This window comes from Pseudorca crassidens, chromosome 2, assembly GCF_039906515.1.
Source record: "Pseudorca crassidens isolate mPseCra1 chromosome 2, mPseCra1.hap1, whole genome shotgun sequence".
Lineage (NCBI taxonomy): Eukaryota > Metazoa > Chordata > Mammalia > Artiodactyla > Delphinidae > Pseudorca > Pseudorca crassidens.
In genome coordinates this window covers 9,188,388-9,204,955 of record NC_090297.1, presented here as the reverse complement: position 1 = coordinate 9,204,955, position 16,568 = coordinate 9,188,388, and the positions used below count along the sequence as shown (strand labels likewise).

The 16,568-nt window shown below is 56.7% G+C and overlaps 1 protein-coding gene across 1 annotated transcript in view; it reads right to left on the bottom strand.

The window, feature by feature from the left end:
• Positions 1–16,568, bottom strand: part of PLOD1 (procollagen-lysine,2-oxoglutarate 5-dioxygenase 1) — a 27,021-nt gene extending 10,453 nt beyond the window's left edge. Inside the window, exons 1-9 of the mRNA XM_067720814.1 lie at positions 16,388–16,568; positions 9,551–9,642; positions 8,009–8,142; positions 7,384–7,547; positions 6,118–6,230; positions 4,281–4,344; positions 2,881–2,978; positions 1,916–2,017; positions 1,211–1,342 (exon numbers count right to left, since the gene is read on the bottom strand). Of these exons, the coding sequence (XP_067576915.1) occupies positions 1,211–1,342; positions 1,916–2,017; positions 2,881–2,978; positions 4,281–4,344; positions 6,118–6,230; positions 7,384–7,547; positions 8,009–8,142; positions 9,551–9,642; positions 16,388–16,463 (975 nt within the window). The 5' untranslated portion in view covers positions 16,464–16,568. The remainder of the gene's footprint in view (positions 1–1,210; positions 1,343–1,915; positions 2,018–2,880; positions 2,979–4,280; positions 4,345–6,117; positions 6,231–7,383; positions 7,548–8,008; positions 8,143–9,550; positions 9,643–16,387) is intronic.

The window sequence follows — 16,568 nt, the reverse complement described above, 5'->3', positions numbered from 1 at the left end:
GTCGCTGACTCTGCTGGGCCAGGGTGTGGCCCGGGGGGTCTGCTTTGCTGTAAAATGCTCCAGACGATCTTCAAAGCGCACTCTGAGAGCCAGTTTATACCTGGGGCCCCTGCACCGGGAAGCGGAAGGGGCGGGGTGTTTAGAGACAAGCCCAGCGCCCAGAGAGAAACCCAGCTCTGCTCTGATTCGCTGCATGGACTTGGACAAGTCACTTCACCCGTCTCAGCTTCAGTTTCCTCCTCTGTAAAATGGGAAGGTGATCATGCCTCCCTCACGGGGTCACTGCAAGGACTCAACAAGGCAGAGCACAAAGCAGGTCCTCAAAGACTGCCTGGAACAGTTCTCTTTTTCTATACAAAGTCACAGTTCATGCGTGTGAGGTTTGATGTCTCCAGGGAAGCTGGGAGCCTCCCAAGGGCAGGGCCTACACCCTCGTCCTGTTTCCAGGTGGCACAGTTGAATGAATGTCTGTGACCCACGCAGAGCTGAGCTGAGTGGGGGAATCACAGGTCCCTGGGGGTGGGGTGCAGGCAGTCAGGGCCGAGAGGTCTCGGAAAGGGGTGGCCCTAGACGGGGCAGCTGAGAAGACTCTAGGGAAGGCAAGGAGCCTAAACAGCAGGTAGAATTTGGAGAGCGTATCTGGCTTCTCTCAGCAAAAGCTGAGAGGTGGGACTTTATCTGGCTGGGAAGGAGAGGCAGGCAAGGGAGGGAGCTAGCCCTGCGAGCCACAAAGTAGCAGGCCTCCAGGCCCTCCCCGATTCCTCAGAAGGTACTCAAAGAATGAAAACCAATTTGACCATCACCAGGTCAAATCAGGAAAGACAGCCTGGACCAGGAAGGGAAACAATGACAATGACATCAGCTGAGAGCACCTACTATGCAACTTGTTTAACCCTTGCAGCAATTCTACGTGGCCTGCTCTAACATTATCCCTATCTAATAGACCTAAGAGATGAGAAAACTGAAGCCCAGAGAGGTTGAATAACATGCCCAAGGTCACACAGCTAATATAAGCAGTGATGTTGGGGTTCAAACCCGGCCAGTCTGACTCCCGAGTGAACCCAGCGACTGGGGATACAGCCCACTGCCCACTTCCGTTTGGCCCAGACAACCCTCGTTCAGTCACTTCCTCAGAGGTCTCAGGGCGTCTTGTGAGGCTGAGCCCTTGACCCAAGCCACACGGCGACCCCACCAAGTGCCTGTTACTCACATGGCTGTGAATGAAAAGCCGCAGCCGTTTCCGGGGGTAGTGGAGGCGCAGGAGACGCTGGAAGAACAGGGACAGGAACGGCGTGGGCTGTTCGATGAACACGCCAACCAGGACCATGGGCAGAGCTTCATCCTGCAAGGGGAGAGGGCGGCACAAGAGTCCGTTGATGTCCAGCCACCGCGCCACCGCTGAGCCCCGAGGATGGCCTGAGGGATCTGGACCACAGGCAGACGCTTGCGGACTTAGCAGGAAAGGGGCCTGGGACGGGGCGCTCCGAGCAGGATGTGCAGATGGCAGAGGCAGGGACTGGCAGGGAAGCAGCAGGAGGCCGTCCCTGCCGGGGACGAGAGCAGCGTGAGCCCAGACTTGGAGCGAGGACAGGTTGACGGCACGCCGTCGGGAGGGCTTGGCTGGCATGGGGTCTGAGGTGGGCCTTAAATGAGGAGTAAGTTTTGTGGGATGGGGAGAAGGCTGCAGGAGTACCCGAAGGACCAGGCAGAAGAAACCGGAACGTAGGCATCTGGGGGAAGCTGGAGCGTGTAGTTTGAGACGGTTTCCAGGAGGAGGTGCATAGGTGAGGCGGGGGAGGATGGAACCCCAGACAGGGAGGTGACCCCTTTACCTCCCACCAAAGACAACAGAGTCTCCAGAATCCACCATCCTCTCCTCCCCGAGGGACGGAACCCCGGGGTCCAGCAGCCTCACCCCGATGCCCTTGAGGCTGCGCAGGCCCTCATCACACACAGCACATCCCGTCTCAAAGGTCCAGAAGCGTGGGATGTAGTTGCCCAGGTAGTTCAGCTGCAGCTGTGGGGAGACGAGGGGTCTGAGAGGAAACAGGCTCAGCCCCCCCGCCCCCTCCAACCAACAAGGCACATCTCCCTGGGCCCCTTGTGGGCCTGCACCCCAGCCTCCCCTAAGGGGACAGAAATGTGGCTTTATTTGGGGTGGGACTTGGAGAGCATGTCCGTCCCCCTGGAGATCACCAAAGCTGCTCTGAGGGAGGGCCGAGGGAGGACTCAGCGCTCTGGTGCTTCTTCATCTTTGGATCTCCTGGGAGCTTGGAAAATGCAGATTCCTGAGCCCCACCCCTGCAGACATTCCAAATGAGCAGCTCTTGGGTGGCATCAGGAAATCTGCATTTGAACACCCTCTCCTTCCCCTCCGTCCACGTGATTCCGACGAGGGTGGTCAAGGACCACACTCCAAGAAATGTGCTGTGATCCAGGGGCCCGTTCCCCAGGGTCCAGTTGGGTCTGGCCTGCTCCCCCGCCCCTTCTGTAGCTCTGGGAGCACAGGGAACAGTCTGTCCTGTTCAGGGCTGGCGAGTCCTCAGGCCCTGCTACAAACATTCAATCGATGTTTGTTGAATGTAGAAACAAGCCTGCCCGGGAGTGGCAGAGTACAGATGACTCAGGGCAGCCCAGTCTGGGCCTGGATACGGACAGGAGCCTCCTTTGTGGTCCAGCAGAGATGGACAGGGCATCACCAACCACCACAGTAAGGAGAGAAGGCACCATACTGAACTCAGATGTGAGGTCAGAGGCGATGAGTGGGTCCCAGGTGGGTGGCCCTGACCCCAAGGAGAAGCTGTGGTGTCACAGTGGGAGCACAATTGGGATTCTGGACCCCCATCCCACTCTCCCCCGGGAGCTGGGGCCCCTCCCTACCTTGGTAGGCCCATTGCCATGAATCAGGACTGGGAGGGTGTCGTAAGCCAGGTTCCTTGCTCTCACTTGGCCCATTTCAAACTTGAGCACCACCTCATCTGTGGGGGCAGAGAGCAGAGACGTGTCCAGCATCAGGCCCACAGGCCAAGCTCCAGGGCTCACAGGATGGGCTAGAATTCGAAGCCTCCCCCAGTGAGGCCCTGGGCTAGTCACTTCACCTCTCTGAGCCTCAGTTTCCTCATCTGTAAAATGGGGGTTAGAGTGGGAGGATTCCGTGTCCTGCGAGCACTTAGCACCACGCCTGGCACGTGGTAGGCATGGAATCCATGGCAACCCCTACTGTTTGTTATGATTACTTATTAGAGCCAGAAGCAGAGGATGGGAGCAAGCAAAGACCTGAAACATCCCAGCTCCAGGTGCAGTTCAACCAGCAGGGAGGCCTGGGTCGGGCAGGGACAGATCCTGTCCCGGTGGAGAAAGCCCCTGCAATAGGGTCCCAATACCCTAGCTCTGACCTGGTCAGTGCGGGTAGGACGCTGCCTTGCCTGACAGTTATAAAAGGCAGAAGGGCCTTTTCCCAGAGGCCTGAGAAGACGCTGGGCTGGGAGGCCTTTTGTGGTAGGTGATCATGTGATGGGAGCCCCTCTGTGCAAGCTCCCGATCCACCTAAGAGGTGGTCTGGGCCCAGCTTCTTAACATAGGTCCACAAACTCCCAGAACCCACAGGCCAAAGCGTGCCATGCTGCTGCACCTCCCTGGGAGGGGAGCCGGAGCTCTCCTCAGATTCTCAAAGGGGTCCATTTACCCCATTAAATCACCAATCAATGATCTGGTCCAAATTCTCTTTTCTAAGCATGGGAAAACTGAGGCCTGAGGGGTGTGTGTGTGTGTCTTGCCTGAGGTCACCCAGCAAGATAGTGGCAAAGCAATGTCATCGCCAGCCACCGACGGGACCAGGCCAAGAGCATTTGTGGTTTCAAGGGCCAGGTGGCCTCTCTGCTTCCGAAGCCATCCATCAACTCCCTGCCCCCAGCCCAGGAAGTCTTCACCTGGGAGGTGGGAGGGCAGGGGAAGGAGGTGAAGCAGGCTCACCTCTAAAGACCAGTTATGCAGGGCAGGGATCAGGTACCCGCTGAGCGCATCACCCAGCTCCTCCCAGGCTGAGCCCTGGTGTCCGGCAGGCTCTCTGGAATGACCTCTTAGCTCTCCTTTCTCCACCCCTAGAGAGACACAGCTCTGCCCCCAGAGGACATCCAGGTGGTCTCTGGGGACCTGGGGATGAGGTGGGCGACATCCCAGCACAACAACCCGAGAGGAACCTCCTCGGCTCAGGCCCTGCCTGGAATCCTCATCTCCTTACCACTCCTCTCAGGATCCCCCTCCCTGTCAGGGCTGCTCACCCAAGGCTCCATCCAGATTCTGGAAGATACGGCAACGGTGGTCCAGGGTGATGTTGATCCCCTCCTGCAGGAAAGAGGGCACCAGGCTGCAGCAGGGACAGGCCCTGGCAGAGGACAAGGCTCCATCACCCAGTGTGGGGAATCTGTCCTCCCACTTCTGCCACTTCCTTTCCCCACACCCACTTCGCCCTGTCACATCAGGGCAGCTGGGAGCCTTGGGAAGGCCAGCCAGTGGCCAAGCCCCTGGGATCTACTAGTCTAGTGGCTCTATTCATAGAGAACCAGGGACTCTCAGAACTGGAAGGAATCCAAGGAAACAGCTGGTTCAACTACTACAACCACCATAGTAACAACAAATGCTTGTTTAGCACTTTACTGTGTGCCAATCACATCCTAAGTATTATATGTACATTAATTTAATCCACACAACACCCTTGAAGATCCCACATGCCGCGGAGCAACTAAGCCCGTGTGCCACAACTACTGAGCCTGCGCTCTAGAGCCCACAAGCCACAACTACTGAGCCCGCGTGCCACAACTACTGGAGCCCACGTGCCTAGAGCCCGTGCTCCACAATAAGAGAAGCCACGGCAATGAGAAGCCCGCGCACCGCAACGAAGGGTAGCCCCCGCTCGCCGCAACTAGAGAAAGCCCGTGTGCAGCAGTGAAGACCCAACGCAGCCAAATAAGTAAGTAAATAAATAAATAAAAATTTAAAAAAACAAACAAGGCACAGAGAGGTTGGATAACTTGCTCAAGGTCACACACTTAGTAATTGGCTAAGCTGGCATCTGAGCCTGGCAGCCTGGCCCTGAGGTCCACGTTCACTGCATAATGCTGCCTCTTCGAGATCTGACTGTGTCTCATGGAGCCCTAGGCCAGGCCAAGTGACACTCTAGGCTCAGCCTTCATCCCACAGAGAACAGCTCCACTGTTTTGTTTTAGACCATGGGCTTCTGCTAGCAATGTCACTGGAGGCAAAGGGGAAGGAGGAGCAAGGACTGAGCTAACTAAAGATCAAGTTCATAGTTTCCACTGCACAAGTCCAATTGCTTCATTTCATTATTTCATGGATAACCAAAATCGAGGCCCAAAGAGGGAAAGTGAGTTACCCTACATCACGCAGCACAGAATAAACAGGGGTTGTGCGGGTAAGCAGGGAAGAATCCAGGAATACTGACGCCCCTCAAGGGCTCCCTAAATTTCCTGCCTGCCCAGAGGACACCGGCTGGCTTTGGGGCTACACTGGCCCAGTTCTACTGCCTCCACTCCCCTCAATGATCTCTGCTTTTCTTTTTTTGGCCTTGCCACGTGGCTTGAGGGATCTTAGTTCCCCAACCAGGGACTGAACCCGCATGCTCGGCAATGAAAGTTCAGAGTCCTATCCCCTGGACCACCAGGGAATTCCCCAATGATCCCTGCCTTGAGACAGGCTGAGAGGCCTAGCTTCTGGGGCCCAGTCCAGCCAAGATCACATCAGCCCCCTAGAAACCCTCCAGGTAGGGTTGGGCAGGGGCGGCTCAGCCTGTCAGTTCCTTTCATGACCATCCTCACCACCTGTAAATTCCCTGTGTCCCCAGCTTGAAGGTCCACGAGGGCAGAGACCCCAACTGTCTTGTTCATTGCCATATCCCTGCCCTACACCTGACAGTGTCTCACACACCACAGGCACTCAATAAATACCTGCTGAAAAAATGAGTGAATCGAAGAATAGATAAATGGAGTGTCAATGCCCAACCCAGGGGGTCAGGCCTGGGGGGCAAGGGCTGCTCCCAGTGCCGCCTGGTCTGGGGGAATCCAGCGTCAAGATCCCACAGTCCCACCCACTGCCTCTTACCCTCTTCTCCGGGTCCAAGAAGATCTTGGTGTAAAAGAGCTGGTCACTGTCACTGTCCTGACCCTCCCACTCGGCCACCAGTTTGCTGAGGTTGGGGGCATAACCGATGAAGCCTGGGGGTGGGGGACACACAGAGACAGACACTTAGCTTCCGGCCTCTAAGCCAGGGGCCTCTTCCCAGCCTCCCCTCTCATCCAACTCCCTCTTCCTTACCCATAAGCCCCGCCTCCTCTCAGAAGCCCTCCTGGATTGAGAAGAGGTGATGTCTACAGGTTGGAAACAGCCTGCCAGTTAATGCCACTTGGTGACAAGTTCCCACTGAGCCCAGAGAGAAAAATCAGTGCTGTCCATTAAGCTGCACCAGCTCAGGTCCTGGGCACCACACAGGTGGTGAATAAATGAATTAGACCAGAAGCCCAGGAGAGCAGGGCTGGTGGGGCATAGGCTTGGAGCCCCTTTTCTACAGTTATCTGAGAAACTTGACCCAGAGAAGGGCAGAGGCTGAGCCAAGGTCACAAAGTACAGGAGGGCTTAGAGGGTAAGGCCCACACAGACCCCAGGCTACAGTGCAGACTGGTGAGAAGGGAAGAGAAAAGGGAGAAGGTGGGCAGCCAGGGAGGGCCCTGCCCTAGGGGACACCTCTACCCCTGGGCCAGGGCCAGGCCATCTGGACTGTGCTAACTCTCTTGGCCAATGGGGAAACGTGGTCCCTGGGGGCGGATCCCCCTTCCATGGCTGGACAGAGGAATCCAAAATAAAATATGGATTTTATTCTCCGTGCAGTAGGAAGTCACTGAGTGATGTGTGCAGACTCGCATCCGGCTGCTGGGTAGAGGATGGACTGGAAGGGGCGAGGGTGGAGGCTGGCAGATCAGTTAGGAGACTACTGCCTATGCCAGGGGCCCCATGAGGCAGCGGCAAGGGGCGTGGACATGAGAGGGCAGATTCCAGGGATCTTTTGAACTGGAAGTGGCGTGACTTGCTGATGGACTGAGGTGCGGGAAGGCAAGGGAGGAATCAGGGGTGACTCCCGACTCCCTGTTTTGCCCTGTGCAGATGGGGGGCTATTGAATGAGACAAGGAAGATTGCAGAGAAGCTGATTTAAGGGTTAAAAAATCAGGAGTTCTACTGAGGTCATTCTGCATTCAGGACCCGTGAGCCATCCGCATGGGATGTCAAGCCGGGGGGGATCCGCACCCGGGCAGCAGACGGACCCCTCTGGAGCCTGCCCAGCCTGCCACACACTCTGCACCCGGGCCCCTCACCTCCAGAGCCCAGGAACCTCTTGCCGTCAGATACCACCGGGTACTTGGCCTCCAGCCTGCGGTCTGGGTAGATGAGCTCCTCGGCAGAGAAGACCACTTGGCTCCTGGCCTGCCGGAACTTCTTCAGGAGCTCTCGGGGCCCCGAGGCAAACACCACGTCGTAGCTATGGCCAGAGCCGGGAGAAGACAGGGCAGGGCAGAGGTGAACAGGGAGGAGAAGGGGCGCGGGAGAGCGGGGCGGGGGAGAGGGAGGCAGGGGCTCAGGAGGGTACAGGCAGGAGGAGACCAGGGATCAAGGCTCCCCCCCTCCTCCCACGCCAGCCCCAGGCCACGTCTGGGAAATAGATCTGCTCTGTTGCCTTTGCCCCTGCCCACCATGTTTCCACCCCCTTCCTGGGCAGAGACGTGGTCCCCATAATCTGTGCCCATCTCACACTCAAAGCATAGCTCACCATACCTGGGCAGGTCCCCCAACCATCTTTTCACCAAGAGTGGACATGGGTCTTTTCTGGGGTTCACAGACCCCTTAAAACTGCAGGCAACCTTAACTAGAGTAACCCCCCTCATCCCTGATGTCCTGGCAGGACCTCATTCTAGAATATTCCTCTACCTCTCAGCTGCCTACCTGTCTGTGAAGAGAATGACCAGGTTCTCCTTGTCTGAGTGCTTCTCCAGGGCTTTCTTCAGTAGTCGAACCTTCAGCCCTCCACCTGCCGACATCTCCTTCTCCCCATGCCAGTCCTCCCCCAGCCCCAGCGCCTGCAGAGAAAGGCCCCTTAACATGAGCTTTTGGTAAAGAAAAGATCTGGCCAGCTCAATTTCCAACCCCACCTGGGCAGTGCACATCTGTGCTTCTGTCTGTGTCCAGCACCTCCTCCCCTCCCCGTGGGAAACCATTCTAAGACATATGTGGGGCTGAGCAGGCTCCTGGTGTGGTCATGTGACCATGGCTGGCCAATCAGAGTCTCCCATCTCTCCCAGAGCCATGAGTTTGAGCATGTAACCCAAGTAGGGCCTATCAGAGTCTTCCCTGGGACTGTTCTGTTAAAAGTAAGGAAAGGTTGTCTTGTTCTGCTGAGGTTGTGAAGCTGGGGCATGTGGGTCTATGGCTGGTGGTCATCCTGCTACCATGTAGAGAGAGCATGTCTGCAAATGAAAACAAACAGGGCCTAGAGATGGAAAGACAAGGCCCTTACCATGCTGCTTGAACTCCTAGATCCAGCTATGCCTGAAGCAACCCGCTGCCTCAAGCCCCATTTATGTAAACTAATACACTTTCTTATAATGAATTTTTTAAAATTTATTTATTTTATTTATTTATTTTTGGCTTCATTGGGTCTTTGTTCCTGCACACGGGCTTTCTCTAGTTGTGGTGAGCGGGGGCTACTCTTCATTGTGGTACGCGGGCTTCTCATTGCAGTGGCTTCTCTTGTTGCGAAGCATGGGCTCTAGGTGCGCAGGCTCCAGTAGTTGTGGCGCACGGGCTTAGTTGCTCCTCGGCATGTGGGATCTTCCTGGACTAGGGCTCGAACCCCTGTCCCCTCCATTGGCAGGCAAATTCTTAACCACTGCACCACCAGGGAAGCCACAAACTAATACACTTTCTTTCTGGCTTAAAGCCACTACACTGCAAGCTGTGTAGGCAGTGCCCTGGTCTGTCTCGTCCATCATTCTGTCCCCAGTGCCAACCACGGCACCTGACACAAGGAGGCACTCAGCACACTCAGTGAAATGGAGGAATCTCTCCCTGCAGGGCTCAGCCCCACAGACTGCACGCACAGGACATGAAATCCATGCCACTAATGGACATGGCGTTAGCTTGTGTTTCTTTACAGCAGTGTTTATACAGGTAAGATATCTGTATAAACAAGGGCATCTCCAAATCACCTGGGAGGCCTTGTGGAAATGCTGATCCCCAGGCCCTACCCTCTAAACTAGCCACAGGTCCCCAGGTGAGTCTTATGCACTAACATGAGTACGCCCACATACCTCTCGAGTCTCACCTTCCCCACACCCTCTATCTCCAGCACCTCCTAGACTTTGCTTATGTTCTTCCCATCTTACTTTTCCCTTTGGGCCCAAGTCAGTTTGGGAAAGGCAGACATCCAGCTCCTGGACTCTCCCACCACCCCTCGGCTATCTCTGCCCCACCTGGGGAGCCCCTCACCTGGATCTTGTAGTTGAAGAACTGAGCTGAGCGCTTGAAGCGTCGGAACCCCTCGGTCTCCTTTGTGGCCACCGTGAGGACCAAAAGGTTGTCTAGGGACAGAGAAGGGAATGAAGGATGAAGAGAGGTGACAGCAGGAATGGATGACCGTGCCCAGCGGGATGTGTCAAATCCCACAGGACGTATCTTCATGTCAACCCATTATAGACAAGGGCCCAGGGCCCAGATAGGAAGAGACACACCTAAGACTACTCAGCTGGTTAATGACAGAGCTGGGACATAACCTGGGTCTCCCAATTCTCCTTCAGGGCTCCGTTCATCTGGTAACTGACCAATGTGGCAGGAAGTACCCAGAGCAGAAGTGTCTGCACCTTGCATTGTGAGACTGGGTCTCTCTGGATTTAGGAGCAGAGGAAAGGATTCGCTCTGAATGCTGAACAACAGGAGGACCTCTCTGGCCAATATCAGACATTAGCCTGGCAACAATCACAGCTCTCCATGCCCGCACTCAGGGCAGACATTGCTAATCAATCCCAACAGACTTTCTTGCTGAGCCTCACTTGGCCTTGGATTCTCCCAACACTGTGAGAACCAATAAGAGCTGGCCTGCAGTGGAAACTGACTTGAAATCCTGGCCTTTGGCCAGAGCGGCTATGCTACCTTTTTAACAAGGGACCTCTCTGGGCTCTGTAGTGTGGCTTCACCTCTGCAACAGAACCTGCTGAAAACACTCCCAGATGCCATTTCTGGGAGCCGTGAAGAAGCACCTCCCAGACCATACTTTAAGGCTGTGTTCTACGAGAAGTGAAGGCTCTGGGAGTCCCCTGGTGGCCTAGTGGTTAGGATTTCGGGCTTTCACTGCTGAGGCCCTGGTTCAATCCCTGGTCGGGGACCTGAGATCCCACATGCTGCGCTGCACAGGAGAAACAAAAAAAAAAAATTCCCTGTAGCTGGCCTGGTTAGGCTCCTAGCTCTGCTCCTTACCAACTGTGTGACCTTGGGAAAGTCCTTGACCCTTCTGAGCTGGTTTCCCCCTTGTAAAATAGGGATAGTAGTAGTACCTACTTCCCAGGGCTGCTGGACTAATTAAATGAGATCAGGCCTGTAAAATCCTTGTTGGGATACTGGCACACACTAAGCTATTATTGGTGCTTATTACTGAGAGGTAAATGCCTTGCTCTGGCATTCAAGGCCCCCGTTGATTGGCCTGGTGACACACTCATTCCCTCCATTGAGTGGGCCCTCCTCCTGGCTGGGCTCCTCCCTCCTGCTAGGGCTTCCTCTCTCTGCTCTTTCTCTAACCTTCCTCCAGGTCCCAGGGCCAGTGATACTTCTTCCCTGCCACCACCTCTATGAAGCCTTCTTGGATTTCTCCTGACCTCTCTCTGGGCAGAGGGCAGGACCCCACTTTGCAGCGCCCATCATTGTTTCACTAGGTGAGCCTTACTTCCCTGGGGTCCAGGTCTTAACACTTTTCTGGGTGAACAGACTCACCAAGTGGCCAGGCCAGCACAGGCAGGTAAGGCCCTCCCACCTCGACCTCCCCAGGAAGTCAGGAGGAGCCTGGGCTAAAAGAACAAAGGAGTCCAGCCTGACAGAGCTGGCTGAGCCGAGGGGCAGGCTGCTGGTCCCAGAGCAAGGGGTTGGTGCCAGGTGGCCCAGCCAGGATTGGCAAGAATCTGCTGCAGGTGGGTCCAGAGACCTGGGGCAGAAGCGGGTGGATTCATTAGGCAGATACGGAGAGGGGAGACCTCACCATCTGACCCTGGGGTCCAGGAAAGAGGGGTGCTGCTCACACTTGGGGAAGGGCTCCCCCCAGCTCCTGCCAGGATGGTTAAGTCTGCCCTCAGGCAAGGAGAGCCAGAGCCCCAGCTCTGAGGCCCTCTTGTCGACAACAGGGGCTGCTGGGGACAGGAAGAGTGTCACATTTCATGGATGGAAAAAGCCAGCGTGTGTATCTATGTGAGATTCTGGATTCTCCATTGGACCAGGGCTCCTGAAGTCAGGAAGTGGGGGAGGAGAAGTGAGGAACCCAAGACTCAGACACGGTAACCTGCCCAAGGGAGCCACGAAGTGGCAGCACCATGATTTGGACCCAGATACCCGGACCCAGAATCCCCTCTCTTCACCTCTGCATGCACCGCTCAGGCCTGGGATGTGGCCAGGCGTCCATCTCCATCTGTCTAATGAGAGTGTCCAGCTCAGGCCATGCCCCCTTCCTCCTGCCCAGCCTGTCTCCACTCAGTTTTCCTGCCAGGTGCTTGCAATGGTGCCTTAACAAATCCTGGGTTCCTTGGGCAACACAACGCCCACTCTCCTGGCCAAGGACCCCACAATCCCCCAGTGCTGAGGGCCCCAAACCTGCCTGCATATCGGCATCACAAGGGAGGCTGTGAAATCCACATTCCTGGGCCCCAGGACCACAGATCTGAGATGGACCCAGGAGTCTGGATTTGTCCTACATTCCCCTGGTGATTTCTGATGTCAGCCACGTTTAGAAACCGCTGGTCCAACCCATCCCTTGGTCCTCTGACTCTGGGCTCCAATGCAGGGGCCTGGGAGGTGGTTCACAACAAGAGAACTCAAGGCAGGCCCCTCCCCTAAGGGACCCTGGCATCACCCCTCAACACCGCCATGAAACTGCGTTGCTGAATCCAGCCAGCACCCCATTCCTTTGTCCTGCCTGCAAAACTTGCTCCTTCCCCTGAAAAGGCCCCAGGCCACTTCCTCCAGGAAGCCCTCCTCAATCTCATCCCCTTACCCAGTCAGTCCTCGGCCCGTGAAGTCTCCGTGTGCACAGTAGGTGAAGTACCAGTACAAACCTGCTTCTCCCTTTGCCAGGCCAGGGTGGTCTCTATTTCCTTGGTGTCCCTCCCCCTCCCCAGGACTCGGAGTGAGTGTGACTTGGGCCTCAGGTGCAGTGTCTGGCCTTCAGGAGCCCTGTGGAGATGACTAGTAAGCGCTAGCACTGTTGAGTCTTTTCTAGGTGCCATGCACCTTGTGAAGCGTGTTACATTCGTTATCAAATTTAACCATCAACACCCTGTGCGGTAGGTGATATTTCTACCCCCCCTTCTACAGGTGAGGAAACTGAGGCACAGAGAGGCTATATAACCTCGAGGTCACAAGACCTCGAAGGGAGAAGGAAACGAGCTGGAATTCCAAATGCCCGTGCCCTTCACCACACTGTTTCCCTGTCCAACATCCCGGAATGCTGGGAATCCCAGCTGTAGACTGAATCCAGCATTTCCAGCCACCTTCTCTCAGGCCTCCCCAGTGTGGGCACCCGCTCCAGTCACTGGATGAGGTCTCTTCCCAACTCACTGCACAGCCAGAGCTCTGGGCAGCCTACAGGGTGACAACGTGGCCCAGGGCCCCGCCCACCTGCTTCTGTCTGGCCCAGCCAGCTGCCTTGGGCTGAGGCCAGGGCCCACATGAGGCCCGACATACAGGGCTCTTGGTCCCCCTGACCCGCTGCTCAAAGTCCAGCAGTGGTTTCCCCAGATGGATGACCCATGATCCAGGGTCAGCAGAGACAAACCAGAGAGCAGAGTGGAGTGGCAAACTGCCACAGATTGCTGGGACAGTAATTTAGCCTCTCTGTGCCTCTGTTTTCTTATCTGTAAAATGGGAGTAATAACAATAGTACCAGGGAATTCTTTGGCGGTCCAGGAGTGGTTAGGACTCTGCACTTTTACTGACAAGGGCCCGGGTTCAATCCCTGGTCAGGGAATTAAAGTGCTGCCCTGGGGGGCAGGGAAGGAGAGGAGCCGCCTTCCTGAGAGTGAGAATGACGGGGAGTGGGGGGGGGCACGGGGGCCGTGCGGGGAGTGCAGACATCTCTCTGGGATCCTAAGAGAAGGCTGAGGACTCAGGCCCTGTTCGGCTGTGCTCCCTCAGATGCCACCTCCTCTCCCCAAGCAGTGCCGGTCCAGGCAAGGGGGTGGATGGTCAGCGTGTGGCCTTGGCTCCCTAGGCACGGTCATGACACACCCAGGCTGCTCTCTGGGGAGGCGGGAATGAATGAAGCTCCTCTCCCATCCCCCACACCCACCTGGGGCTGGAACGGAAGCCAGGAGATGGGGATTCCCAGGGCTGGAGCCAGCCCTGCCTCTTCCCCAGGTCTGGCCTCCCACTCATTTCTGCCACCTCAGGGCTCCTGAGACTCCCCCGCCCTGACACACACACAGCCAGCTGGGTCTGCCTGCTTCTCCATTTCCTGCGGCGGAACAGCACAACCTGAAGCTCCCACCCAAGACCAACCGGCATCCCTGGAGTCTCAGGTCTCAGCGGCCATCAGGCTCAGGCTGCTCCTTCCCTCTCCGTGGCCAGATGAAGGCCTGCAGGGAAAGGCATGGGCCCAGGGAGACAGGGGGTCTCAGCCAGAAGCAACTACAAAAAGAAGGACGGGGGCTTCCCTGGTGGCACAGTGGTTGGGAGTCCGCCTGCCGATGCGGGGGACGTGGGTTCGTGCCCCGGTCCGGGAGGATCCCGCGTACCGCGGAGCGGCTGGGCCCGTGAGCCGTGGCCGCTGGGCCTGCGCGTCCGGAGCCTGTGCTCCGCAACGGGAGAGGCCACAACAGTGAGAGGCCCGCGTACCGCAAAAAAAAAAAAAAAAAAAAAGAAGGACGGACCATGTTGCTCCTGGACTCTCCCACCCCCTCAGCTCTGTGCAAATTTGCTTGTTTGGATGCCGCTTTGTTGAAGGCCTTTTTCTTTCCCCCACATCAGTCTGGGGGCCCCCCAGCACAGGGCACTGTCTCCTCCCTCAGGCACAGGGCTCTCTGGGAGCAGAGGGCTGTGTCTCCCCCATCAGACTGGGCGTCCACTGGGGTGAGGAGCTCTGTGTCCTCCCTCAGATTGGGAGCACGCTGAAAGGGACAACAGTCCCTCTTTCTATCTGTGTATCTCCCGGCAACACCTGCCCCCCCATCTGGAGCTGGGGGTCAGCAGGAATGAGCAGAGGGTCTGAGTCCCAGTCAATGATGCCACTTCCAATCAGCTGTGGCAACCTGAGACCAGGTGTTTAACCGTTTAGGGTCTCAGTCTTCCTATCTGTAAAATGAGGCCAATGATTCCTTATGTATCAAAAGGGTCTGAATGGAGCAAGGGAAGCACAGGGCCTCAAACTTGAGAGCGGCCTGACTTTCGCCACATGCCTGGGGACCCGCTTACTATCTACTAGGTGCTTTACCTGGATTATCTCAGCAACACCCTGAATCCTGTACCCTCTGTGGGGGCTGCCTTGTGTCTACTCTGTCCCCTCCCGTCACCTGCTAGGGGTCAGGGCACCTGAAGCCTTGTCATCAATTTGGTCCCTCCCACTCACCTCCCGGGCTTCATCACCTCCCTGGGCAGCTGGAGTTTTTCTCCTGGGATGGTCTGGGGTGGAGGGAGCCTACATCAGCAAAAGCAGAGGGAAGAGAGGCCCAGGGGGAAAAAAGCCAGCAACTGGACCCAGGCCACAGGACCTCTGCACACACCACCAGCCCAGCCCTGTGCTTAGCACCTCCCTCACTGTATTTTTTGACCTGTCTTACTGCCCTGCTGGGATACTCCAGGAAAGCTGGCAGCGCTGGGCCAAGAAAGAAAATGCCTTTATGGGCTGGGCATTGAGCTGAACTCTCACCAACAGGCCTCATCCCACGGAATCCTTGTCAAGAGCTCTAGGACGCAGGTATCATCACACCTGTTTTGCAGGCTAGAACAGCAAGCCTCGTGGAGATTAAGCACCACTGTTTTACCACGGGAGACGCGTGGCCTTGGGCAGAACCTGGCACAAAGGAAGTACTCAAGAAATGGTGGTTCCTATCCCTTTTCCTGGCCCGAGGGTCTGCTAAACTACCATCCTGCCCCACTCTGGTTCCCAGTTTCCCTAGAAGAGTGGGCCAAGGGGAACGGGGGCTGATGGAGGGTGTGGTCAGTCTGGCTCTGCTTCGCTGGGACTGCCAGTGGTCTGTGTCCTCCTGGGGCTCTCAGATGCTGACTGGGCGGCCCTGCAGGTGGTCCAGGGAGGGCTGGGGAGGAGAGCAGCCCCCGCTCAGGATAGTGGGACACACTTTGAAATCCAATCTGCCTTGGGGTTGTAGAAAAAGCACTAGACCCGGAGTCCAGCAGATCTGAGACCCACCGCTCCAAAGCTGGATCCCCCTGGGCAGTCACTACACCTGTCTGGGCCTCAGTTTCCTCATGTGCAACCCAGAGAGAGTAAGACCCACCTGGAAGGGGCAGAGCAGACCACTGAGGACACGGGTGAAAGTACAAACGGCTCTGTGATGTGAGCCACCCCTTCTGTCTCCCACCCCCCCCAGGTGCCCCGCACTCCATAGTTATGAGGCCTAGGTGTGAATCCTGATTTCAAAGCCCACAAGCGGTGTGACCTTGGGCAAGTGAATCATCTCTGGAGACTCAGTTTTCCCAGCTAGAAAATGGAAATGACAGAAGGATGCACTTCTGAAGGTTAGGGTCCTGCTTAATCGACGTCTGACTCATAGCCAGTGCCCCACAAACGTAGTTATCGTCCTTATTATTATGGCCTTATTATTATGAGTGCTATTATTATTTGCCCCTCTGGGTAATGAACGGGACTTGGGCCGTTCCTCCCCTCCAGCTGCCCGAAAGTGGGAAACGCAACCCTAAAAGGGGAAGTGCCTTGTCCAAGTCACCACTGAGTCAGTGGACAACTGGCCTGAACCCAGAACCCCTCGGGAAGCCCAGGCCTCCCCTACAGGCCGGTCCTAACGGAGGCAGCCCCCAGACCAGCCCACCTGCCCCCATCCCCCCCACTCCACCTCCGGCCCCGGATCCCCCCTCCCGCCCCCGGCCCGGAGCCCTCACCCTCCGGCTTGGCATCACCCTTCGTTTCGACAAGGAGCAGCCAGCCCAGCGGGGCCAGGAGCAGCTGGAGCCGCATGGTCCGTGTCTGGGAACGTCCGGCGTGTCCAGCGGCGCTCGCTCGCAGGCTGGAAACTTCCCGACGGGGTCGACGATCCCGCTGCCACGCACTGGGCCCGCCCCG